Source organism: Carassius gibelio, chromosome A23 (assembly GCF_023724105.1).
Source record: "Carassius gibelio isolate Cgi1373 ecotype wild population from Czech Republic chromosome A23, carGib1.2-hapl.c, whole genome shotgun sequence".
NCBI classification, from domain to species: domain Eukaryota; kingdom Metazoa; phylum Chordata; class Actinopteri; order Cypriniformes; family Cyprinidae; genus Carassius; species Carassius gibelio.
This window is the reverse complement of record NC_068393.1, coordinates 5,243,503-5,271,361: the sequence shown is the minus strand read 5'-3', so window position 1 is coordinate 5,271,361 and position 27,859 is coordinate 5,243,503. Positions and strand designations below refer to the sequence as shown.

Sequence of the window (27,859 nt, the reverse complement as noted above, 5' to 3'; positions counted from 1 at the left end):
ATTTTTTTGAACACACCCCTTTCAACTAATTGCCCAATTGCACAGCCTTAAGAGCGTGCATATCATGAATGCTGGGTCTTGTTTGTTTTCTGACAATCTACTGAACCTACTGGTAACTTGTTTGCCACGTAGCAATAAGAAATATACTAAAAACCTTGATTATTCTGGTTAGTCACATTGTACTGCTATTATTTTGAACAATACTGTATGTGCAATCATTTGCAACCAAGACAATGATATCGCTGTAAATGAAGTGACCCCAACTAAGCAAGCCAGAGGCGACAATGGCAAGGAACCATCGGTGACAAAATGTATAAAAAATCTTGGGAGAAACCAGGCTCAGTTGGGAGGCCAGTTCTCCTCTGACCAGACGAAACCAGCAGTTCAATTCCAGGTTGCAGCAAAGTCAGATTGGCAGAAGAATCATCTGTTTCCTGTGTGGATTTGTATCTGGGGCTCTAGTTGTCCTGGTCTCCGCTGTCTTTTCAGGGCTGTAGAGGTCCTTAAAGTAGATGTAGAGTGGAGTAGAGTAGAGTGATGCCCTTAGTCCGGGAACACCTCAGTCAGGCGCAGTAGGCCCAACAATGCCACTACAATCGGGCGTCCCAGCCACGGGCCATACAACGTGACTGAGAAGGTGGACCTGGTCACCTATATGGTGCGTCAGCCCGGTCGAAGACCATATAAACTTGTTGAAAAAGTGGATTGTGTCCAGGGCCTAACTCTTTGCCCTCGCCACCTCCTCTCCCGTGGTTGTGGATATGGAGCCCCAACTGTCGGCCACCCAGAAGACAGAGCTGCTGCACCTGGTCAGTCAGTTCTCTGATGTGTTCTCCCTGCTTCCCGAGTGGACCAACATCATGACATCTGAACACCACCAGGGATCATAATAAGGCAGCGACCCTATCGGGTCCCAGAGGCTCGGCGACACACCATCAAGGAGGAAGTCAGGGAGATGCTGAGGTTAGGGGTAATTTAACCATCCCGGAGCCCCTGGTCCAGCCCCATCATCTTGGTTACGAAGCTAGATGGCACCCTCCGGGCTTCTGCAATGACTACCGCCGCCTAAATGAGATCTCGGAGTTCAACGGCTATCCAATGTCCAGGGTGGACAAACTCTTCGACCGGCTCGGGAGGGCCCGGTATATTTCCACCCCAGACCTAATCAAGGGGTACAGACAAGTCAGACTCACTGAGGAGGCCAAGCCCAAGATTGCCTTCTCCATCCCAAGCGGCCGCTGGCAATACCGGACCCTCCCGTTCGGCTTGCATGGGGTTCCCACGACCTTTCAGCATATGATGGACATCCTCCTACGGCCCCATCAGGCCTACACAGCCATCTACCTGGATGATGTCATCGTCCACTCCGAGCGGTTGGAGGACCACCTGGAATGGCTCCTGAGGGTGCTGGGAGAGCTACGGAAGGCTCAGCTTACTGACAAAACCCCCGGAAGTGTCATATCGCCCGTACCGAGCCACTTCACACCTCCAAGAAGCAGGTATGGACTTTTCTGGGGGTTGGCAGGGTATTACTGCTGTTTTATCCCTAATTTCTCCTCGTTAGCAGCCCCCCTGACAGACTTGACCAGAAAGGGGCCCTGCGGAGGAGGAGGCATTTCGACAGATAAAGGCTACCATTGAAACCAGTCTGGAGATTTTACTGCCCCTTTCTGTTACAGACGGACTCATTGGACACTGGATTACACACGAGTAACACCTGGGAACCTTGTCACAGGCTGATCGGTCACAGCCACTGACCACTGCCACCGACACACAAGTGGGTGATCACTCCAGAAGACTGGATGGTAACGCTGTTCTCCATTGTTCACCCACAGACAGCCTGTGACCAATCAGCACCCCATGCACAGACACGCCACACTTGGAACACTGCCACAGATCAGCGCACCAGCCAGCGAGCACTCCAGCACTTCCTACTTCCTGTCACCGATTTATAAATAAAACCACCCTTTTTTTGCACTCCTCGCTGTCGTGTGATTCCTCACACTGCCAAGTGTGAACACAACCTAACTTGTATAGTAGATACACTAGTGTAGTGTTATGGGAAGTCGTGGCCTAATGATTTGAGAGTCGGACCTGTAATCCAAAATGTTGTGAGTTCAAGTCTATTGTAGATGAGGGGAGTGAATGTACAGCATTGTCTCCCCCCTCAATAACATGACAGAGGTACCCTTGAGTGTGTGTGCATTTTGGATGGGTTAAATGCATGTATGACATTTCACGTCACTTTCACTTTGTAATACTAATCAGTATGACCAATTTGTATCGCCATATTAATCTATTAATGCACTGCAAACCGTTGATTATCCCTTACATATTCCTTCACACTTTAAGTTTACATTAACATATTGTTATATACATTTTTCCCTACTGCAACACCATGTTTATGCCTGTGTTAATTTATTTTATATATGATTGTGATTCCTTTTATTTTCGGTTTGTATTAGTTTTGTGTGTTTTATTTTTGTATTTTATATGTCTCTATAAACTACTTTTCAGCATTTTGTACATAGGTTGTACCTGAATGGTGGCGATAAGGTTTGAAGAAGATGCAAACAGGGTGTAAACATTGTTTTCAGAGACGTGCTCTGCCCTCAATCAGACAGACCCCAAAGCAGTGGCATTGGACTGAGCACAGATTTTACACTGTGGTGGACTGCACACACCGTCAGAGTAGCCCGATTCAGTAGTAAAACCACAGACTTGGCAACACAGCAGATAATTTTCTCTCTCATCATTCTTTGTAGTAGATTCTCTAGTAGTGTAGTGTTGTCTGTTGATGGGTAGAGAGAAAATTAGACAATAATACATACTTATTGTGATTTACAAGTGGAGGTAATGGGAGAATCAGGACCAGTATGGCCAAAGAAGCAGAAAACTTTTGAATCCGGAACAGAGATTTTCTTACTACAGGGAGATGAGAGGGTATGTACTTACTATTGAAAAGCATAACAGTCAACTTGCATCAAGTATGCCTTAATAATCAATCACATTACAGCCTTTATGTCATTAAATGCTTTGTGTAAAACAAGTTGAAGATTAGCTGATAGGCTAATTCATTAAATGATTAGGTGTTTCCTCTAAAAAGCTGTTTATTCAGCGTATTGAAGTATTTCCTCCAAAATAATGGTTATTTTGTTTTGTATTTTAGCACAAAACAGCTGAAGCACTGACAATGACCATTTACCATTCATTACTGGATCTCTCTGGATGTTTTATAATAATCAGTAACATTACCAGCCACTGCGCTTTATTTTCTGGTAGGTTACACTACAATGAGCAGCATGACTCTGTAGGCTGTAGTTCACTTAGGTTGAGCAGACACTCCAATTAGAATTATTAAATATTAAAGAGCTGAGGGGTCACTCAACAGAAACTTAAGTCATGCTACGTGTGCCACATTTTGCTCATGGTCTAGATTTCACTCTGAATAGCAGATGCTCCCCTGTGTCCTGTGCCTGAGACTGTCAAGGGGCCTGGGTGGAGATGGGTCATGCTAGTTTTTAAATGAGTGCTGTATATGCATTATTAAAGCGCAGCAAGCCTAGATATGACAGCGCAGCATGCAGACTCACTGCCAGCCACTCACACGCACAGATACAACAGCACTGCTGAAATCAATCAGGACCCGAGCAACAACACACAAAATGATGTTAGATCAATGATCTGTTCACCAATAATACGATTATGTGGGTTTAATAAATGTACGAGTGAATCGTAATTTGAATTCCTGACTATTGGACCAGAGCATTTTATATTAACAGAGATTGTGCTTTAATTAGTTCTACTTTAAAACCTAATGGAAAGATAATTAACCCTATCTGTTTTTTAAATGAATGTTTCTTGTTTCACTTGATTCAACAATGCATCCTAAAAAAAAGCCTATTATACAATATCAATGACTTTTTGTGGTATATACTGTAAGATTCCAGTCAGACTCAGTATATGTAAGATGATGTATGTACTTCATTGACAGTACTAAAGCCTAAAAATGCCATAATATGTTTGCAGATGTTTTACAGTTATATAAATTGATCGGACGAGGTTGTAAATCTGTCTTTTGTTTTGGAAGTAGTGCAGGTGCTTGGAGTACATCAGAAATAGAAGGAACCATCAGTTTACTGACAGGGATTTGTCATCCATTTCCCAAAATATAGCACTGTGAACTTATACTCTATGTACTTATGCACTGTGTACTAAATTGTGTAGTGTATCAATTTTAGATGGTTATTCTGTCATTTATAATCGGAGTCTGCTAGCCCCTCTGCTAGGTAATTAAAGCTGTGACAGTACAAAGTGTGCATCATTCCAAACTTAATTTTTCAGTTAATTAAGTGCATCATCCAGGTATTTAAAGTAGTTATTTTTCTATTTCACTTAAAAAAAAGATATATGTGACTTTTCTGCATGTTACATCAATATGAAAGTAGGTGGCGACAAGTAACTGAATCTTTTATTAATTTATTATTTTTATTAATTTTATTATTATTATTATTTTTTAAACAACAATGCTGCATCTTAAATTTCCTACTTAATGTATACAATTCCCTAAAAGTATGTATTGTTTTCGTGAAGAATAAATATGATATTTTTTAAGCATGTATAACAAGAGCCTGTGTTACGGAAAGCACTTCTGTGATTCCCTCTCTGGGCCACCAGAGGGCCCAAATCATCAGAGTACTAGTGTTTCCTCACAGTACATTTCCCACGAGCCCCAACCTGGCACTGATCATCACCATTCACCTATTCCCATTACATCAGAATATTTAATGAGCTCTTCCACTCAGACTTATTGGGAAGTCTTGTTTTGCCTTGGTGAACATTTCTGAGCATTATTCCTGTTTTCTTTGGACTGCCTTTTGTTATTACCTTGCCTGCCTCTCTCTCTCTTGTTGAATTGCCGCCTTCCCCTGTGACTTGTGCTCTGTTTCTGGACTATTGACATTGGATTGCTGCCTGCCCCGACCTAAGCCTGTCTCCGTTTCTGACCGATATCTGCCTGCCCAGATCTCTGGTATATTTATGTTCTCCACTCTGTCTGCCCTACGTTACTGCCTGATCTGTGTCTTGACCTCTGTTTGTTTGATTAAAATCTACGGTAAAACTGTAAATGGATCCCAGCAGTGTTGATGGATCACTACAGAAGACTTCCCCACAACACGATCCAGCAGCGATCCATCACCTCTCTTCAGAGCTGTCTGCACAAGCTACACAACTAGCCACTCATCATCAGCAGCTGCAGAAGCTCACTACGCTCATGGAGGAATTAGTCAAGACACTACAGACCATTCACATTTCTCCACCTGAGCTGGTAATCCAGCTCAGTGCAAGGGATTTCTTCTCCACTGCACCCTGTTTTTAAACAACAACCAACTCTGTATGCAACAGAGGAGGGGAGGATTTCCTTTGTTTGTTCACTCCTCACTGGTATAGCACTGGAATGGATTACAGCACTATGGAATGGAGACCGATCTCCTTTTTCTGAATTCATAATCTTTCTTCAACGTTTCCAGGAGATCTTTGATCACTCAAGGGATGGTCTGAGTGCAGATGAACAGTTACTAACACTGACCCAGGGGAGGAAAACTGCGGCGGAATATGCTTTGTCTTTTCGGATGCTTGCAGCACAAACAACAGGGACTGAGGATCCTTGTAAGGTACATTTCAGGAAAAGTTTATGTCACAAATTACAGACAGATTTAGAATGCCGAGATGAGGGGAGAACTTTAAATCCGTTTATTGAGTTTGCTATTCAGATTGACAATCTTCTCAGATCTCAAAGCTCCTCGACAAGGACAACTATCAAATCAAACCAAAATTTTATTTATAAAGCACAATAAAAACAACGGTAGTTGACCATTGTGCTGTACAAACTGTTATGACTGCAAATACACTAAAGAGGAGAAAAACAGGTAACAGATGCTTATACGCTAAGGACAATTATAAGCCCTGGAAACAAGGTCAGTTTTTAACTTAGATTTACATTCGGATTCTGAAGGGACTAATTGGAGGGAGACAGGGAGACTATTCCTATTACAATGCCTGTTTCTGACAACCACAAACCCATGAAAGTCAACACCTATCACCTGAGGAGAGAGATCATCGCATTAATCACTGTCTATGTCTATATAGTTGCGAGCTAGGCCACATGAGAGTGTCATGCCCCTGTCGTCCTCTTCGAGACCCCGCAACTCGGGTGAGAGTCGCCATTCTAGCTCTTAATGTTGATAACTGCATTACTGTTCCTGTTACTCTCACTCTTCCTACAGGAGCTGTGTCCGTGCGCACTATCTTAGACTCTGGTGCGGCTGAGAATTTTATGTCAGTGGACTTTACTCAAGAATTCAGTATCACTCTAATAGAATGTCTTTCTCCTTTGGAGAAGTCCATCATTCTAGGATTGTCCTGTCTCAGTTCTCAGATAACCCACTGGAATGAGAACTGCTTTCCCCATTGTATTCCAGCATTAGTCCCCTTCATCTTCTAACGGTTAGCATTACAGAGACTGACTACCCAGGGTTACCCAGTATTTATCATGATTTAAGTGAAGCATTTAGCAAAACCAAGGCCTCGAAACTGTCTCCTCACAGCTACTCAGACTGTTCTATCGACCATCTGCCTGACTCTCGTCCTCCTAAGGGCCGCATATTTCCCTGATCACAACCTGAATCCAAGGCCATGAACAACTACATTCAGGAGGAACTGGGAAAAGGCTTCATCCAGGCCTTGACCTCCCAAGCGTCAGCAGGGTTTTTCTTCGTGAAGAAGGAGGAGGGCGGTCTCCATCTTTGCATCTGTTATGAGCCCAAGTCATTTGTTCGTTGTTTCCATTCTGCCCTCTTGTGTTCTCTCAGTGTATATTTGTTTCAGATGGGCAGTTCCTGGAGATAATTTGTTGGATGCTGCGATTGGTTCTCCTCTTCACCTGACCCAGATATAAGGACTGCCCCAAACACTCAACCGAGGCCATGATTGTGCCATCGCGTATGACTCGATAGTTTGCTGTTTGCCTTGTTATTGTTGTTTGTTTAAATTTTTGAGTGTCTTACCAGAGAGATAGTGTGTTGGTGTGTAAGATTGTGATTGTGTTCTGTGATAATTCTTTTGTATTTTTATTAATTTTTTGCCTCTATTCTGTGATATTCCCGGTTAACTTGACCCAAGCCTGATTGACTACAATTTTGGATTCCGGTTGTAAATTGTTGGTTGTTAACTTGTATATATCTCTTGTAAACATTTTGTTAAGTTGGGGGATGTAGGGATGTTTATTTTGATGTCACTTTTCACATTGTTTTGGGTCTAGGAAGTCAGGTAAGTTAAAACTGTATTTTATCTTTTGTCTTCTTTAATTTTGATTTAGGAACTGTAGACGGTTAACAAAAAGAGGATTTTTGCTTGTTATTCTGGCCTTATCTGCCCCTGACGCAAAACTTGTAAATAAATTATTGTTATTGAACATCTCTCTGGTCCTGATATTCTCTTCCTTTTCCTGTTCCGGCTGACCCCTAGTGGTTGTAACACATCGATTACTGGGGCCTCAATGAAATGACTGTGAAATTTTGTTTACCACTCCCCTTAGTACCCTTTGCACTGGAACAATTGAGAACTGCAAAATTCTTCACCAAGCTGGACCTACACAGTGCTTGTAATCTCATTCGGATTCCGGCAGGTGATGAATGGAAAACTCACTTCTCCACAACCACCGGACACTATGAATATCGGGTTATGCCCTTTGGCCTAGTAAACAGTCCCTCTATCTTCCAGTCATTCATCAATGACATCTTCATGAATGCCATCGTAAACACTGACGATAATCTGGTCTATTCCGAATCCCTCGAGGAGCATATCCAACATGTCAGGGCTGTTCTCAAATGCTTAATCCAGCACCAAATTTACACCAAAGCAGAGAAGTGTGAGTTTCTTCTGACCTCCCTCTCTTTCCTGGGCTACGTGATCAGTCAGGAGGACGTGGCCATAGATGAGAGCAAATTCAACGCAGTCCTGAAATGGCCACCACCATCTACTATTAAAGGGACAATAAGTAATTTTTTAGGTATTTTATTATCTAAAATCAATATTTTTATTCATAAATATGCCCTCAATGGTGTACAAATACCTATGCCAATGTTTAAACTAATCCTTGTAAATGAAGAATTTATTATCTTTATATACATGGGACGGGTAGGTCGACGGAGGCTTCCATGTAGTTCCGCCATCTTGCAAAACTATAATAGCAGAGAGGGACAAAAAGTACTAAGCCAACGCGTTTCCACAGCGCGTTTTCGGTCAGAGCCAGAAACGCAGGTGCAGAGCAGTGAGAGGTGCTTGAAACTGCACCGGCAAGTTTAAAAGTCTGGATTGCATTCTTATTATGGACCATACATATGCCGCGCCACAGGAGAAGAAAACATCGTCGCCAAAACAGCTTTTTCTAGGTGGAAAGAGCTAATGCTGGATAAAGATTTCAAAAGAGACGCTGAAGTGGCCAGTTTTCTTCTCGACAGGTAAGTCAGTGTTACAATCTATATTATAATATTTTTTTTAATATCTAACAATGCATATAATTCAGAAAATATAACGAATAAATTAGACATAACTACTAATTACAATATTTCATGTTTTCCACAGTCAGTAATTCATACTGTAACATTCGTTTGTTTATGGTCATGTTGCAGTTTGTTTGAAATAACACACCTGTTCACCTGAATGAAAACTCGACGAAGTGCTATTAGAAGACATCGTGTCAAAGCTTTTTGGTACATATCGCCTACCGTAGATGTAACGCGCATTTGAAAAAGCGAGGCGCTGGAGAGCAAAATTAGTTTGAATGCAAAATACAATTTCACCACTAGATGGGAGTAATTCCTATTTAGTGTCCCTTTAAGGAGCTGAAACATTTGCAAGGATTCTCCAATTTCGATCATCACTTCATCAGAGGTTTTAGCTCTGTAACAGATATGCAGATCATCGATTCATGTGTTTAATTCAGATTTTCCAAATGAAACTCTTTTTGTACCAAGTGCCTGGCCTGGCGCCAGCCTGGCTGGACTTAAATTATTTACGATGCCCCTGCGAGCTTCAAAGAAGAAATGAAAACCCCCAACCACATTCCAACATACACAAAAGGAAACCTTTCGTAAAGTTCCTTACTTGTAGAGCCACGTTTCTGCAACCCCCATCTTTGCAGGTCGTAAAACTTTACGACCACCCTGGACACTGGAAAGGAGAGAAGCCAAATCTTCTCCCCAATGCATTCTATGGAATGAATTCGTTACCTGTTAGTTTTTATGTTTTATAAATGTATTACGTATTCCCTTTTGGTACATTTAGATGTTTCCCAACATCTGCAGTGTTATCATGTGTTAAGCAAATCTTTAAATATGTGTAATTCTACATTTGAATGTAACTTCATGTTTTGATCACATATACCTATTATGTTTAGTCTTGTTCTAATCGTCATGCTCTGACAGACCCATTTATCTAGAGCAAAGTAATGGAAAAATGTATGTAATCTGAAGTACGAACCGATAGAAATATCCCTGATGGAATCGGACAAGCACTAGATCACCAGGGGGGGTTGTCTCCACAGAGACAAAGGAACTTTTCCCTCCGCTTCAGATCGCGGACATTCATTCGATGCTCCCTCGAAAATGGGCGTGAACTATTTCAAGCTATAAGAATTGACCAAACAAGGTCCACCCTCTCTTCTTCATCTTCTTCTCGTTCTTGGTTCTCGGACACGCTGCTCTCCTGTGCGACCCTCCGCGCGGCCTCGCGCCGCGCTCATAGCGCAAGCCCCCCCCCTCAGCACAGGGGCTGAGAGAAAAAGCCATTTTAATGGCTCCTTTAGAAGCTTTCGTTTCGTTCGTTTCTTTTCTTTACTAAGTTTATTCAACTATTCGCCTCTCCACGCAAGGAAATTCTGGGACATTGTTTGTTGAACCTTTCAAATACCGTGCGAGGACAGAACAAAGGACCACGTGCTCCACGCTCACGCAAAGATCCAGCAAAGCGTGCACGCGCGTCACATGGCCTCCAGCACACGCACGCTGTTTTCAAAAGGACAAGCGCACAAAGCATCACAAAAAGACCACGCTCACGCGCTGGGCCATGCAAGTATCACTTTTCTATGGAGATTTAAATGCTGCTTTAAAGTGTTGTTAGGATCTAATTGTTGTTGGCTTCCAAAAGTTACTGACTATGATTTTCATACCTGAGCTCCTTATGTGATCTCATTCTATTCTCTCTCTCTCTCTCTCTCTCTCTCTCTCTCTCTCTCTTTTATTTGGATTCGTTATGTCTTGTATAAAGCTTACTGTTTGTATTGTCGTACGCATATTTACTCTGTGTGATTTGTAGTTTGATGTATTACTAGTTTAATTATTAAAAACCCATATACTGACGATTGGCTTGGACTCCACCCCACTCACATTACGAGTCACTGAGATGTCTGATCTTTAGCTACAAGCTTTAAATTTAGAAACTAAATTTATCATAAGGATAGGATAATGTTTTCATGGCCAGAGAATATTTTTCCTTGAATTATAAGGCGTGATAACTTTATTGAAAATTGATAGGTCAACAGTGGTCTGCTGGACAAACCGCTGTTTGATTTGCAGTAATTTACAGTAACAGCTATCACAACAATTGATATGAAGAATGGAATATTGACATATTAATGAGTAAATTACAATGCCCTGTAATTATTTATTGATATAGGCAAATTGAGCTATTTTTCATAATCAAACAAATTTAATGTAACTGTCATCTGAGATCTAAATTAATCATATTCCTGATTAATTATTCAAATTCCCTATATATCATTTGAGTTAATTATTCTGTAAAACTTATTGTTGCTACAGCTCCATAGCTGACCCTCTCACAAATATGACGAGGAAGGGTTCCAATCATCTTCACTGTTCATCCATTGCCCAAGAGGCTTTTCAGGAATGGAAGCAATATTTCAACACCGCTCCCATATTGCACCACCCTGACCCCAGTTCACCATTCATAGATGAGGTTGACACTTCCAACATCGGAATAGGGGCAGTTCTATCACAATGTTGCTGCTCACCCGCTAAGATGTTTCCATGTGCTTATTATTCATGCAAACTCAGCCCGGCAGAAAGAAATTATAGATAGAATTGTACTGATCCAAGATCGATTCCACTTGTATGTCACAGACTCTGACTTCAGAAGCTTTGTTTGGTCACATGCTTTTTCAAACCATCCTCTGCTCCATTAATATTTTGTCAGATGTGGTGGAGAAAGCAAGTTTACTACCAGATGTCGATAATGTGCATTGTATTTAAATCTAAGAGTAATGAACCATTTTTCGACACAATTTCACGAAAGCCTGAACGCTCCAGAAAGCCTCAGTTTCCCATCACTATGTTTGAATTAACATTTACATTTATCATTTAGCAGATGCTTTTATCCCAAAAGACTTACAAATCTGAACAATAGAAGCAATCAGTCCTACGAGAGAACAACAACAGTATACAAGTGCCATGACAAGCCTCAGTTAGTCTAGCACAGAACAAGTAGCTATTTTTTTTCTCCTAGAATAGAATAGAATAGAATATAAAAGTTAAGTGCTAGTATAAGTTGGTCAAATGCTGCCAAAAAAGATGTATCTTTAGATGTTTTTTGAAAATGAGTAAAAACTCAGCTGTTCGACTGGGATTTTGATTGGGAGATCATTACCATGTCTGATTTAGGATACATGCAAAACGTGGTGTGTTGGGGTGCCTCAAGGACCAGAGTTGGGAACCACTGAGCTAGACAATACTGAGCTCTGAGTGTTTGTAGAACCAAACTTTAAACAGGGTGAGACTGATGAGGAAACAAGACGCAGGTGAATGCGATCAGAGATGATGAGTCCGGCAAAGGTTTATTGGAAATGTTGGAGTGCCCTCAGTTGGAGTTCATAGGGATCTAGCTGGAGATTGTGACAGTACACATAAGAAGTGGCAAGATTGTATTAAAAGCTTCTTGTTGATGCATATTGTTAAAAAAAAGCTTGATGATAAACATTTAGAAAACTGATTTTCAAATCGGTAGAAGATAGAATTGTGATTCATATGTGAATCGATTTTTTCCCCCACACATAATACTATGCTTTGGGAAACATTTATTCTAATTTCACATACTATTTAAGATGGATATTATGCACATTGGGATGAAGGATGAGTCATTCAGGGTTGAATTAATTGATTCATTTAGGAACATAACTACTGTGTCTCGTTCAAAGACAAAGTGGTTAATTCTGCTTTGACTTTATTCATTATTTACTTTTTTGGAACAACATGAGGTTAACATTTATCACAAAAGTCATTTAATATTTTAGTTGCATAAAGATGATGTAATGGCATGCAACACTGAGAAGAATTGTCTAAAAAAACATGTCAAATTAAACATCAAACTCTGAGTTTTGCCAACAAACTCCAGGCTCTGAATGTTGCTTATAATGTCAGAAGAAAAATGAAGCTTTAAAGTTGCCCAGCAGTGAGAGTAATATATTGGCAGCAACACTGCTGAGGTCAGACGGCCGCTTTCTGACAGCATCCGAGATGACCAAGATGTATCTGCTTCCCGCTTCCAACAACTAATGATAACATCAAACCCCATACAGAGGGACAGGCATGATTTACTGAAGACTAACACCGGAGTAATGTCTCTGATTCTTCAGGGAACTTCTGGACCATACAGAGGAGGGGAGGAAACAGGCATTGCCACGAATTACATTGTCTCTCTCTCTCTCTAGTTCTTTCTTAGTTCCAGCTCATTTCCTTTCTCTCTGCTTACAGTATAATGCAAACACACCCTCAGAGATTAATTCATTTCAGGAGTAAGACAGAAGAGAGAGAGAGAGAGAGAGAGAGAGAGAGAGAGTTTCTTTTAAAATGAAGATATCATCTTTGTAATGTGATTATGATATATATATGTGTGTGTGTGTGTGATGATGTTTGAATCAAATTATATGTCACAAAAACAAACATCCATTAAACATTAATGCATACTATTACTTTATTTGAAAGCATGGATGATAATACAGGTGTCTTTATAGCACTCAACCTTCTTGTGATGTTTATTCACCGTCGTTCCAGGGGTGTTTTTAACTTTTCATCAGTACTAGGGCTTGTGCCCCAAACAAAGGCTCTAGCTATGCCCCTGCTTAATTTTTGGGAAGTGAGTGGTCACTAGCAAAAATAAAGAAGAGCATCTCTGAACGCTGAACTGAGGTTGCAGTTCCCCACAATATAAGACAGGAAAAACGTTGCCTGGTCTGATGAGGCTCAATTTGTGCTGCTACATTCAGATGCTGCTAAACAAAATTAAAGCATGGATCCGTCCTTGCCTTACTTCAGCGGTTCAGCTTGTGATGGTGGTATAATGGTGTGGAGGATATGTTCTTTGCACACTTTGGGCCTCAAAGTACCAACTGAGTTTCGTTTAAACGCCACAGCCTACCTGAGTATTGTTCCTGACCATGTTCATACCTTTATGACTACAGTGTAATCATCTTCTGATGGCTACTTCCAGCAGGGTAATGCACCATGTCAGAGAGCTCAAATAATCTGAAACTAGTTTCTTGAATATGACAATGAGTTCACTATACTCTAATGGCCTACACAGTCACCAGATCTCAATCCAATGGAGCAGCTTTGGGATATGGCGAAACAGGAGATTTGCTTCATGGATGTGCAGTAACTGCACGATGCCATCATGTGAAAATCAACCAAAATCTCTGAGAAATGTTTCCAGCACTTTGTTGAATTTGTTGAAAGGTAGTTCTGAAGGCAAACAATGTTTCAAATCGTCACGCTCCTTTCAATGTCAGAACTTAATAACTTGTGTATCAGCTACAGAGTTTCCCACTTATAAATATGACTTTGCACGGCCATTTATGTGCTAAGAATTCATTTTCACACTATTTCTGACTCTACTTGAAGGCTATATACTCCATGAGCTCTGGACAGATCTGCTCTTAATGCCCTGCAGACAGACCAGGGCCGAGAAGAGAGAAGGTTTCCAGTGGAGTTATGAGTGAGAATACATATGAAGCAGTGGCGAAGCTAGCCATGGACCCAACCACTTCAACTGCGTTTGTTAATCCAAATGGATGTAATTTATTAAACATTAATAGTAATATATGTCTTATTATACTATAACTAAATATTTAGTTAAAAAACTATTTTAAATGTAAGTTTCCACAGTCAATTACAGGCAGTTTCTTAATTTTCCCTCTTCCTATAGATGCATACCATGTGCTTGTCAAAATGATGTAAGATACACACGTTTTGAAGTTTAAATTTATCATATTGTATAAATATCAGTCTTTAGAAAGTATTGGATATTCTGAATTAAATGTTTTAGCAGTGAATCCGGACCGTCTACAAATGAAACCAGACCACCTGCAGTCATGGATTTATAGATTGGAGATATCTGAACCAAGTGTGTTTGAAACATCAAGCAATCCTAAGGTATGCTGTATATGACTTTCTTCTTTCAGATGTACACAATATAAGTAATATAAAAGAATTCCTGAAACTTCCAAGCTTTATAATGGCAGTGAATGGGTGCTGAGATTTTGAAGCCCAAAAAAGTGCATCTATCCATCATAATAAGCGCTCAACACGACCCAAAGCAATGCGCTTACATAAGAAAAGTATTAATATTTAAACTTTCTAAACCGTAGTCTCTAATTCTCACCGGAGCTTACGCTATGCCTTTATCCTACACCATCAGCTGGATGCCACTCTCTCGTGAACGCGAGCTTGACAGTTAGCAGAAGTTAGAGATTATGGTATAAAGTAAAGTGCTGAAATGAAGTGACATCAGTGAGGGAGAATAATCCATATTTATCATCCTAAGAGGATCAAGTGTTTGGAGGAAAGGGGTTAAAAAAAGACATTTGAGATAGTTGAAAAGGAACATTTCATGTAATAACGTGTACTGATGAATTTCGCACAATAAGGGACATGTTAAAGTAAATATAGTAAGTCAACTGTGCATTAATGTTGAATTCAGTAAGAAGACTTAAGCAGAGACACATTGCAACAATATATGGATATTAGGTGTTTTTTATTTATTTATTATTATTATAACATCTCTCACCCGAGAATTGTGCCGTGAAGGAAAAGCATCTTGAAAATCATCCCTCTTCGTTCAGCTGAGGCAGGCTGAAGCTTGTGATAGAGCAGGTTCATATCAGGTGCTACAGCAGCCCCACAGACTAATATAAATCTAGTCAAGATGGGTAAACTGTGCCACTTTTTACATTCACATTGCAAACAAGGTTAGAGTGAAATATGAAATATTGCTTCTTTGAACCTGCAGAAGATTGTTCGTCTTGTTTCCTCCCCTACATTTGTAAGAAAGAAAAAAATATATATTTTTCATCTTTTTGCAAGTGCTCGCTCTGATTTTCAGAAACAAATTTGGCCCTGACACCCCTGCCCTCAAGCTTTTCAATTCTCACCAGTCTAATAGTATTTCCTGCCTGTTCCCAGGCAAAGTGCACTGGTACTATTAGTAGAGCCACTGACATTTACCCTACAGCGCAGCTGCCATTTAAAGAAGAAGAAAATAATTATTTAATAATTCATGGCTAATGTTCTTGACATTAAAACAAATTTATAGGCAGAAATATACTTTTGACAAGCATAAACTGTGTTTAGTACAAAACATTTTATTTAATAACGTACTGTATTAAGAGTCCAAGTACAAATTTTAGTATAATTGTATTACTAACAAGACTTTTTTCAACCAGTTTACTCTTTTACTTTTTTTATTTCACTGTTGTGTGTTTAATCGTCATTTGCTTTCCAGATCCTCATATTTAAAAATAAATAAATAAATAAATAAAATCTGAATTGTTTCATAGTCTGCTCAAACACATGTTGTTGCTCAAACCTATAGTTATTTAAGGTCTACTCCTACTATACAATCATTTTAGGCTGTTTCTTGTCATTTTTGGAGCTTGACTGTATTCACATACACTGTATAAAAAAAGAGCAACATGAACAATCTACCCAATATCTTCTTTTGTGCTCCAAAGAAAGAAAGAAATGGAGAAATGGAAACACACAGGAAAATGAACCTTAAAACTATTCCATTATAACTTTCTCCCCTTAGTGTAATAAGACAATATGAGACAAAAGCACAAGAAAACACTCATTATAAAATCTTTATTTTGAATAAAACATATGGAACCTCATTACATGTAGTGTGTTGGGTCTTATTGATCTATCTTGGGTCAGAACAGCACAGCATCGGTGACTTCACTACAATCAGCTTCAGAACAAAGTTTTGCAGGTGTTACAGTAATGTTAAACACTTCACTGAATACACCACAAATACACCATGTGGAAAAATCAAAGGACTGCCAGGAAAACAAGGGACAAACACAAAGTATTCATCGGGGAAGCTTACTTGCGTAGCAAGTGCAACATTATGGAACGACCATTGGGGCGATTTCCTTAGTTTTGTTTTTGGAAGTGGGAGAGTAAGATTAATCGACAGTCATACCAATGAATGACTGATTGACTGATGTCTGAGGTAGCAAGGCAATCATGGCTTTCTCTAATTACATTTTTTTTAAACATTTATTTAGAAAACTATACTACACAAAGATAAATCATCTTGGGCCAAACGTCCTAAAAATCCACATTTCCTACATTTGACTTTTTATAATATAATCTTTCAACACAGTTTTGAGAAATACGCATCTCTCAGCCACTCGTCTCTCCTGGAATGGATGCTTTATAGGCACAAAAGGGTGTTTTCGACGTGTTCGAATGATTGTGTTGTACATCATCTGTGCATGCGCTCTAGAAATTCAGTGAGGGTTCAGATGCGCTGCTACCCGAGTTCACGGCAAACACTGTCAAAACAGTTTAAAGTTGAACAGAATAATGCTGGGGGCAACATTCGTTAACGGTTTAGCATTACGAGACCGCTTCGTCTTCATATACACGGATGTTCAACTCGTTTTCTGATTAAACTAATAACCACGTCTGTAGAAAGACACCGTGCCATTCTGAACAGCAACTGATGTGAGCTGCGTGTGGTAGCAGTGTGGTTCCTTGGTGAACACAGTAATAAAAGCATACATGTTATACCATAAATGGCCCCCATAACCCTAAATAATCATCTGAGTATTAAAACAATGGGCAGATACACCTCACGTACAATCTACATGTTAATCAAATGTACAGTTGCATAGTACAGACAGACGCAGTAGTAATAGCCATTGAATTAACTGTGTGGGCCAGTCTTTGGGTTCGAGGACAAACAGCCTAGAGGGAATCTGCATCTCTAGAACGGGAATCTTCTTGTCATGTCTAGTTTGAGTCTGCTCTTCATGTCCGCAAGATTTCCAAAGGGATGTTCTGCTGAAAACCTTCACATCACCTGGACACAAACATTCATAAATGTGTAAGTGTTGGCATCACCCTGCTTTTCTCGACAAAATCCAACTTTTATGAATTTTGAAGCCTAAAATAAATTGCCAGAAGTTTAAAAGCTAAACGTAGGCTGTAATCAAACTACACCATGATCACATGACTTCACATCACATGAGTTCTTTATTTAAAATCGACAAGTTGGAAAGTTTGATTTATAATAGTTTGTAAGAGCACAAATATATGCACATTAAGGCTGTAAAAGCAGACTGTAGATGAGTTTATTTCTTTGGTTCGATGTTGTAAAATATCCTCAGATAACTTCTGCAGTCTCATTTGGACACAACGAGAAAATATCTTGAGTTTGTTAACCATAGACTATATTTCAGGCCTTTAACCAAAAAAAATTAAATAAATAAATAATAATATATTATGGGTTTTCAAAAACCCATTTATTTTGATGACTGAAGCAAAAGTTCAAAAGAAGCTAATTGGTTTCTGGGTTTTAGGACTCGTTCCTGCAGCACTATAGCTTACACAGTTACAGTTTGGATTTCACTGGGTTGCGAAACAGTTCATTTTAATTTAGGCATAATTAAATGAATGCCTTGAGTAAGTAACTACTAATTCGGTAAGTGGACAATTTTCATATTCAGAGTTTTTTGAGTCTTGCTGCAATAGCTGAGACTCTGTTGAGAACTGTTGAAGGAACCAACCTTAATAAAAATACGTTTGTTCCAGTTTTTAATGAAAACATATACTGAATACACTCTTAAAAATAAAGATTCTTAACTGGCATCAATGATTTCATAAAGAAAAAATATTTTAGATTCTTCATTTTTAACAGTGTAAGAATTCTCAATTCCCAATACTTTAACTACGTCAGTGCATCAAACCCAACTTCTTCAAATAAAACCAGTCAATAAATCATCACAGAAACATTGCCTGTGATGGATCTTCTCGTACAAGTTGTCTCGAAGATGTTTACATCCAATGACGGCTCATAAAAACAAAAAAAAATATTTCTCCTTATTGATAATGTTTCTATATGAGCTGGTGCAAGCAAACTAATGGAGCAGTGAACAAAAATGCCCCATGCTTTCAGATTCATTTGCAAGGAGATTAGAGAAGGATTTTTGGTAAAAATGTGTCGCAGAATTTCCAGTTCTTTTGGTGGTCAGAGTGAATTACTGTGCTTTTACTGTTACATGTGGTGAGACTTACCTTCGGCCTTGAGGACACACTTGACGCTACAGGACCCAGAAGGGAAAGACAAAGAGAGACACAATTAGGACAAAAGAACAGCTATCCTAACCAAGACAGTCCTGACAAGAACAACACATGCAGACTCTCCACAATGGCTAAACTTTTAATTTAGAGCGTTCAAGCTCAGACTCAGGGGATTGCTCTTTCTGAACACTGAGCAAAATGCTTTAATGAACTCTACAGGGAGACGACAGCAAACAAGCATGAGACGGCTCCGAACACTCAAATCACCTGTGCCTTCATTAAAACTCTCCCATCAAACAAAGAACATGGAAATGGCTCCATATCCTCTCCCAGACCGAAGCTCGCAGCACACAAGGGCCCAATGCAGTGAAACGACAATGTGCCAAGATCAATATTTTACAGTTTCTAGCTAACAATGCAAGCCGAGGTCTGGGCGGAATTCAAAATGAAGTTCAACACTAACAATAAAATCTTATCAGAAACTTCTAGGTAACAAAAACACTCAAGTCGAGCTATTCCACAAAACGCAGTCTCTAAAGGCTTCGCTATGCCATTTTCTTCCAAACAACAGCGACTACAAACATAATTCACAAAGGCAGAAGAGTGTTGGATCTGGAAGACTGACAGTCGTAAGATGAGGGATTCTGGGATGGCGGTAAAAACTGTTTATATAGAGGAAGAGGCAACCCGATTGAAATTGATTTTTGTCTAAAATTTCAGATGGATTTTGAGCGAAAAATTTGTGTAGCAATGATTTACTAGAAGAAAGTCTATTTCAATTAATGAAGATAAATAAACTAATGCAGTAGCCAAAGCCCAGTGCACACTCTAAAATACTGTCATCTGAGACACATTTCTGGGATTGTTAAGGATTTCTATTTTTTAATGTTCTTTGATAGAAGAAATCTAGTAGTCTTTGATTGGCGTTAGCAATTATGTGAAAGAAAATGAGAATAGGACCGAGGGTGTGAACCAATTTGAATACTGTCCATCCTAAATACTAGGGCTTGTCTGTAATACAGTGCAATGTGTCGCATAATTGCATGGCATCTTCAAGCATGCATGGCTGCTTCTGCGTAACACATTGTTTGTCAACTGTCATCTCGAGATGTCTTACAGGTCGCCTGTCACAATGGCTGGAAGATGAGCGAAATTACCCATCACTACACCGAAAATACAAGCATGCAGATTGTGACAGGTGTTCATTTCATACCCAAGTCTGTTTTGACTTAAAAAATTGTTAGAGCAAATCTAATACAATGAAACAATATTACAGTCAGTCTGTTATTAGGGAAATTCTTAGCTATTTTCAGGGTTTAAAAAGACAGAGTATATTGCATGAAAGCATCATTTTTCATGTGACTCCATGGATTTGTCCTATGAGAAGGTGCTGTCTCATAATTATTCATGACATCACGCCACATTGTCCTGAGACAAGTGCTTCAAACTGCACTTCTGAGTCGATACCTTACAGAAACACTTGCAAGCGTCGAGTGTGCGTCCTCCCTTGTGATGCTGATAGAGCGACAGGCTTTCAATCAACCAGCAGCTTTGAAATGTTTGAGTGCAATGAGCAGTCATCATCTGAGAGTTTCTAGATTCATTAAGAGGAGGACTGACTGTCATGGACACAAACACCATCACAGCATTTCACTGAGTCAAGATCACAAGTTATAAAAAATGCAAATGCAAATGCACATTCACTTTTTTTATGCAAATGGAAACGGCTTGCATTTGTTAGTGCATTAGTGCAATAAAATAAACTGTGTGTATTTGTGTTATGCACTGTGCACTCAAAATACAGGGGATTTTGTTGAGTGCAATTATGAATAGCTGCATGCATTTATGAGAACCTTTGATGCCATTGAAGCAAAATAAAACTGTGTGGATCAGACAAAACGGTTGTGTTCTCTCCTCCCCTCCACTCCTACTCTTTTCACTGTGTTGAGAAGTGATGTGCTGAAATGAAGGGTTTTATTAAACTTTACCTAAATGTAAAAATGACTGAAGCTATATCATATTGTAAAAATGCAAACACAAACAGAATATATATATATATATATATATATATATATATATATATATATATATATATATATATATATATATATATATATATATATATATATATATATATATATGAAAATATAAAAGCTAATTCAAAATATTAATAAATACTATAATAGTATATACATATTTCCTATGTTTCCCAAAATATACAAATATACAATAATGTAATGATGTTATTAATAATGCTGTAAGCCATTCCCATTTCAATGTTATCAGTCACTTCTGATAGATGGATCTCTCTTCAGGATTATGGGGAGTGTAGTATCTCACTGGAAATTATTCAATTCGATTTCTCTACGAAGGAAACTGAATTGGATTTTTTTTTTTCAGACCACAACTGTTGCGATCTACTGGGATGCAGTCAAAGACTTCACTGCACCCTGGGAAATAAGGAAGGAAGGAGGTCAAAAACCCAGAAGACAGAAGAGTAATAGCTGGCATGCTGAGAGATAGATTGAGAGCGACGAAATCCAAGCGTTAGACTTACGAGAGCATGCAGGAAAACTGTGGTTAATCTGTTCCACAACCTCAGCCAGATCAGAGTTACTGTTAGCACACTGATGGAGAAACTCCTCTGAAGACACACACAGAATACACTCAACACATTAATACAGAAAGAAGTCCATCAGAGCCCTCAGTATAATCACCCAGTGTTGTGTGTGTGTGTGTTTATCTGCACCTGGGAGCTCGGCCTGTCCTGCTGTATCCTGATGGAGAGAGCCAGAAGAGGACGAGCCATTTAACTCAGGCTGGAAAGAGAGATAGGCATGATTTCAAATCAGCATAACCCTAACTGATAGTAATAAACTTACAACACAGTATCAAATATTGAAAAATATATTAGTGCTTCCATCATTACTGCCTATAGAAATCAAAGTGGCCAGAAATGTCTGGCTGGAATGTCAGTCTTATTTGCCTTCTTGGATATTGAGTTAGATTGTGTTTATTTAGCTAAGAGCCTTTGACAAGGCCATCTGGCTAAACCGAGGCCCAGTGCGGTGAGTCAGGCCCTCAGGAGACCAAATAAATGACTGTTACTCTAAATCAGGGCTCACTGAATGCCTGCGCTTGATTCACAGCACTATTGGCACTGTTGGACTCGCTGGCATTGCCCGTTAGACCATGAAGCCCATTGAAGGATAGAACAATAGCAGTTTATAGAGTGCGGTAGAGCTGGAACTGAAGCTGAAGAGTGAATGTTAGTCTCAGCTTCACATTCAAGGGACGGTTCAGGGACGGGTTGGTGCATATTCAAAAAAACGGGAAAGCCTACGAGAACAGTTCTTGGCCAGAATTAGATGCTAGGCTTTAGTTCCAATAATCAAAAAGGCTACATAAGATTCAAACTGTATTGCGACACAGTGCTGCAGGGGTGACATATTTTTGTTGGACAGCCTTAAAGTTAGCATCACCCGGGCTCCCATGACTAAAACCCAATAAGATTTTTCAAATGGTTTTTGGATTACCACATAAAACATACTCTGTGAATAAAAAAAGTCAATGAGTCTTACACATTTTCATCAAATTTTGTATATAGCCTAAATACAATTGCACATAAAAACAAAAACAAAAAAACTATAAAAAAAACTAAAAACAAACCTAAAATAAATAAATAAATATATATATTTATTATATTATATATTTTATGTAGTAGAATAAAATGTAGCTTGTGTTCACCACAGACCTTTTTCAGGCATTCTAGTGTGAAAACGGATTCCAGTAGAGTTTGACATTAGCATGTTGCTAAGCTAATGACATGCTACTCTAAGCAGCTGTTTACACAACACGGTTTTCAACTAAAAAATTGAAACTTTTTATGTATTTTGGCCGTGCAGCTTAGGGGCATGGACGTTTGAACTTTTGAAAATGGGTTTCAAAGTGCAAAGTGCACAATACAGCTTTTTTTTGTCATTTTCGCTAATCCGTGTGATACGAGTAGAGAATGAGTACATTATTATATTTGTAATCAATTTCTCATCTGCCATTTCCCATCTGCCTAAGAATTTGGCCACAACTAATAATTTTAAAGGCTGAAATACATAACTTTTCAAATCTGATTTGATTTTATAACACTAGGCAACATACACTTTGTAAATGGTTGCAGAGGAAAAACTAAGGAGCACACACTAGCAGTCCATCAAGCCATCCCAAACACAACAAACTCAAATGAGCCTCGTTGTCTTTTTCTGCATAAATCTGTCACCCAAGGGCCTAAAATCTGCAGACTGGCTCTGACTTCTGGCAACAAGTGTCTACTCCTCCAGACTGAAAATCGAGGCACAAGTCACGTCGTGCATTTCAGCTTTTAGAAGGTAAAGTTTTGCTGCCTAGCACCTTTTAAAATGACTTCTAGGGAGGCAGTTCACTAGCGAGTGTGATACCTGATGCAGCAGCTGGCGTAGTCGGTAGAGCTGTGATTCCAGCTGTTTGTTATGGTCCTCCAGTATCTGCATGCGGGCCTCCAGCCGTCCCTTGTGCTGTCGCAGGAGTTTAGCTTCAGCTAACAGGTCAGCTTCCTCAGGGGTCCCGCCAACAGCTGTGGCCCCCGCGCCGGGCTGACCGTGCTGCTGGCGCAACTGTTCATACTCCCTCTGCAGGGTCCTGACCACGGACAGACAGAGAGAATGTTTATAAGCCATATATAACACCGGCTTTTGGTTTATTGTGAGTTTGAGTTATGACTGTCGGATGCTGCGCCAGGTTCTTTTATGTTCTTGCTTTGAAAGGCAATGAAAAAAAGTGAACCTATAGGGACCTGCAGCCTAATTCAGCCTATTGTTAGAAAGCTAAAGAACAGCCCATTGCCAAACACATGCTAAACAGATGCAAATCATAACCAGACTAATTATAGTGAGACTCTGCCATTGAATAATTTTAACCTTAACATTAATAACATTAATTACATTAAAAGTTAAACCATTATTTATTGTATGAATGGGAGAAACTGCAGTTTACAATGGCAATGCCATCTGTTAGAAGCTCTGGTTCCCATCAAATCAGTTATTGTCCTGAGACTCGTGCTACATTCACACCAAGATTAATATTTGGTGAGATAGACTTTTTAACTCAAATGAACAGCTGTTAATGCATCTGTTTAGACTGACACAAACATTTGCATGACATAATTAGAACTGAGTTTCTGGAGTGGTATTCAAATTTCTTTTCCAGTGCACTGCAAATAAAACAGACTGAATTTTGAATTGTGGAAGCCTTTCTGCCATATTTCACACTTTTTATGATTTTAAAAGCTACTTTAGTGTAAAACAAAAACAATATTTATGGGACAGCTTTCCTTGAAAAGGACTTCCGATCATTCAGCTTAAAGATCACAGCTAGACTTGCTCATTGTTAAACACTGCAATATTCCATAAAAAATAAGAATTGTCTGTTTTGATTTCATGGTGTGTTTGATGTGGACATCAATTATATCTGTAACCTACCGCTGCTCCTCCTCCAGTCGTGCTATGATCCGCTCCAGCTCTCCTCGCTCCTCCCTCTCCACAGCCTGCAGGATCTGGGTGGGGCTCTGGAGCAGGTAGGCGGGGCTGTGAGTTTTATGGGCGGGGCTCCTGCTGATGTGGGCGGGGGTTTGGGGCTGGCTGAAGGATGAGCCCTCCCCTCCCAAAGTCTGACAGTACTGCAGGATTAAAGCGTGTTCCTCATCCCTACAGAACAAGAGAAACATTCGATTTTTACATTTTGCGGCATGAGTTTTTTTATTTAAAACAGAATTTATTACACATAAACCTTTAAGGCTACAATGTGGCTGTAACATTGTTACTATGATGTTTTCTAAAACCAGATTGAAACTCAGACAGGACAAGTCCTTAAATTGATTGCTGACAAAGGTTTTGAGGACTTTGGCCAAGACAGATAGCTTGGAAATTGGCCGGTACTTAAATCGATGTGTAGGATCTCCCACCTTTAAACAGGGGAAGAACAAAAGCTGATTTCCATAGAAGTGAAATTTCATTCGAATCACAAGAGAGTTTAAAAATATGAGTCAGTGGTGGGGCAATAAAATCAGTTGCTGGCTTTAAAAAATAAGGTTCCAATTTATTAGGACCTGCCGATTTTGTATGAGTTAAATTAGTTCATTTTAATGCATTATTTTATTTCATAATTTGAACGTGTTAAATTGACAGCATAGTAATAGCATGTATAATTCACATCTGCAGCATGAACGGTACAAGTTATGCACAAAAGTTTAATACTTTGACCAAAACCCAAGCTCTAAGCCTGAGCAACAGTCACAGCAAGGCTTGCAGACCTGCAGCCGTCACAGCATGTAAACTGTTACAGACAGAAGCATAATTAAGATGTTCTTTTATGCCACAGCGGGATCCAAACGCTGAGATTCGACAAGCCGACAGGATAAAGTGAGTCTGAGTGAAAATAGGAGACAAGGTATTGGATGTGTGCTGTCCAAACAGCTGTGTGCATAATGAGTCTCAGGTGTGTGTTCACATGCTCCCCGGAGTCTGAATGCAGCACTCATCTGGATGCACACACACAAAGACTAATCAGAGAGATTACATGGGCACTGCATCACAGGGTCTCTGCTAACAACCTGCCAACACCAGCAGATGCTGGATAAAGCAGCCACACACAGCTGACACAACACACACAAGTATCTTTGCATTCCCTGAAAGAAAGGGGAGCACTTGCAAAACAGCAGAAGAAAAGTGTTAAAGCTTTAGCTGGGATGATACAGTGACACATGGGTTGAAAACACACTGAAAACACACACAAGCCACACTTCAAAATGTGTGAATTTCATTGCATTATATAACATATCAAAGTGTCATCTGCTAACAAATGCTTCAAAAGCTTTTCTCATAATCAGCTTCAAGTTTCTGAGCTATTTTGCAATTACTCTAAACTGGTGGTCTGGAACTTTTATTTATTTTATTTCTTTGTGATTTTAGATACAATGAGTGAAGTCTTTATGTATCTAGAGGTGTAGTTCACATCAACTATGACATTAATTATTTAGAGATTATTTTAAATTGATATTTATATGAGGTAATGATATTCAGACATTTTTAAGTATGGGTTAAATAACAATACTTTGTGGTATAAATGAATATCAATTAATAACATCGTGAATTAGATAGAACTGGCATGAAATGTTTGGGTCATTTTGAATAATAATAATTTAAAAAAGCATATTTTTAGCATCATTGAGTTGTTTTCTTCATATTTTTGAATACCAATGAAGCACAACAAATATACATTAAGGTACGATTTAAGTGTAGAATGTATGGTAAGTTTACTTTTAAATAAATTACTTAAAATGCTTATAAATAAAATGGTTTATATAAAATAATAAACATATTGAAAAAAAAATAAAGCAAAAAGGCAAACAAAGTTACAGTGAAAATATTTCCCTTAAGTAAAATATTAAGTAAAGTTATTTCTTCTTTCTGTGTACTTGTTTGGGATATAAATGAATATTGTTCAATAATTTTGTGAATCACAGTTTGTCATATTGCATTAAAAAGCTAAGCCTATTTGCATTATTTTTAATGACAATGAATCACAATTTTTTATTACTGTAATGCAAAAGAATCTCATACTCAATACTGCAATATATATAGTATTATATCAAATAACTCAACTAATATTGAGTTTACTAATAAATTAAAATGATATTCATGTAATATATATATGCAAGAGAAGAAAAGAGCAATCTCAAAAATTAAAACTTAGTCATTATATATATGATATATGTCTGAGGTATATCAGTGCAGTCTGGCAAATACTGTAGAATAAAGGGAAAAAGGGCATTTGAGAATAAGCTGTTTGTGAGAGAACTGAAGTGTTGGTGAGAAGATGGCCAGAGATAGAGAGGTATAGAGGGATGAAAGAGAGATGAGTGCAGGTGCCATGTCTGTCTCCAGCAGCATCAGTCAAGAGTCTGTGTCCCAGCCGTCACATTCAATCTCAAACACCATCAGAGGAGAAACTCCCCCGACGACTCCAGTCTCCTTCCCTTCATCCTTCTTTCATTCAGCTCTCTTTCACAATTGGCAAACCCGTCTGCCTTGCTTTCAGGTTTGATCGCTTGAAAGTTTCTTTGGTTTCTTTTATTGTAACACTCAGGAATGTTTATTTGAAGAATAACAAACATACACAAATGCTAAAAATTGCGTTCGACTGCTCAGCAGTCAAGGTTTCACAGCCTCAGATAAATATTCAGACCCCCACCTCTCATATATCAGATATCTACAAAACCTGTGTGTGGGTGAATCATGGGGAGCTTGCCATGCACAAGACATATTTCACCACAAATTTCGAAAGAAATATGTAAAAAGATCAAAATGACAATTAAAGGTTTAGTTCTCTTCCAGAAAAAAAAAAAATCCTGGTATTTTCATCAACCCTATGTCATACAAGATGTTCATGTCTTTCTTTCTTCAGTAGCAAAGAATTTAAGGTTTTTAAGGAAAACATATAATGGACACTATGCATGATACCAGCCGAGGAATATGGATCTTATCTAGCCTGTGATTTTCAAAAAAAAAAAAAAAAAAATGAGCTAGTGCTCATCTTGCACTTGCTCTGCGATGCACGTTCTGCATGACGTAATCCCGTTGGTAATTCACGCGTGGTTTGCTCTTCGTCTGTGTACTCCGGTTCAGAAACAAAGGGTGGGGCAAAAAACATCTAATTTTCTCCTCCAACTTCAAAAATGATCTGACATAATGGTTTTACCTTTTTTTTGTGAAGGGTGATTGACTTTCTTTGCATGTTCTCTTTGTAAAAGCTGGGTTGGTGCTTCTGCCTACACTTCTGCGTGACCTTTCCAACGTGATTGTGTAATGCATGAAGTCAAGCTAGTGCAAGACCAGCGTTTGTGGTTAAAAAGTATATAGATGTTTTTTTTTAAGAAAATGACCAATGGTTTCGCTAGATAAGGGATCGTGCAGAACCCTTTGAAGGTGCACTTTGGACCTTCAGCCCATTGGTTCCCTTTGAAGTCCATTATATGGAAAAAAAATTTTTTTACCTAAAAAACATTAAATTCTTTGCGACTGAAGACAGAACGTGATGAACATCTTGGATGACATAAGGGTGAGGAAATTATCAGGACACTTTTTATTCTGGAAGTGAACTAATCATTTCAAAAC

At 39.1% G+C, this 27,859-nt stretch overlaps 1 protein-coding gene across 8 annotated transcripts in view; it reads right to left on the bottom strand.

Annotated features, from left to right (window-relative positions):
• Positions 1-16,196: 16,196 nt before the first annotated feature.
• Positions 16,197-27,859, bottom strand: part of LOC127945068 (utrophin) — a 192,443-nt gene continuing 180,780 nt past the window's right edge. For all 8 annotated transcript variants that reach the window (XM_052541605.1, XM_052541606.1, XM_052541611.1 and 5 more), the window contains 6 exons: positions 24,167-24,391; positions 23,108-23,327; positions 21,406-21,475; positions 21,214-21,300; positions 18,651-18,676; positions 16,197-17,436 (listed from right to left, as the gene is read on the bottom strand). In XM_052541605.1, the coding sequence (XP_052397565.1) occupies positions 17,428-17,436; positions 18,651-18,676; positions 21,214-21,300; positions 21,406-21,475; positions 23,108-23,327; positions 24,167-24,391 (637 nt within the window). In that variant the 3' untranslated portion in view covers positions 16,197-17,427. The remainder of the gene's footprint in view (positions 17,437-18,650; positions 18,677-21,213; positions 21,301-21,405; positions 21,476-23,107; positions 23,328-24,166; positions 24,392-27,859) is intronic.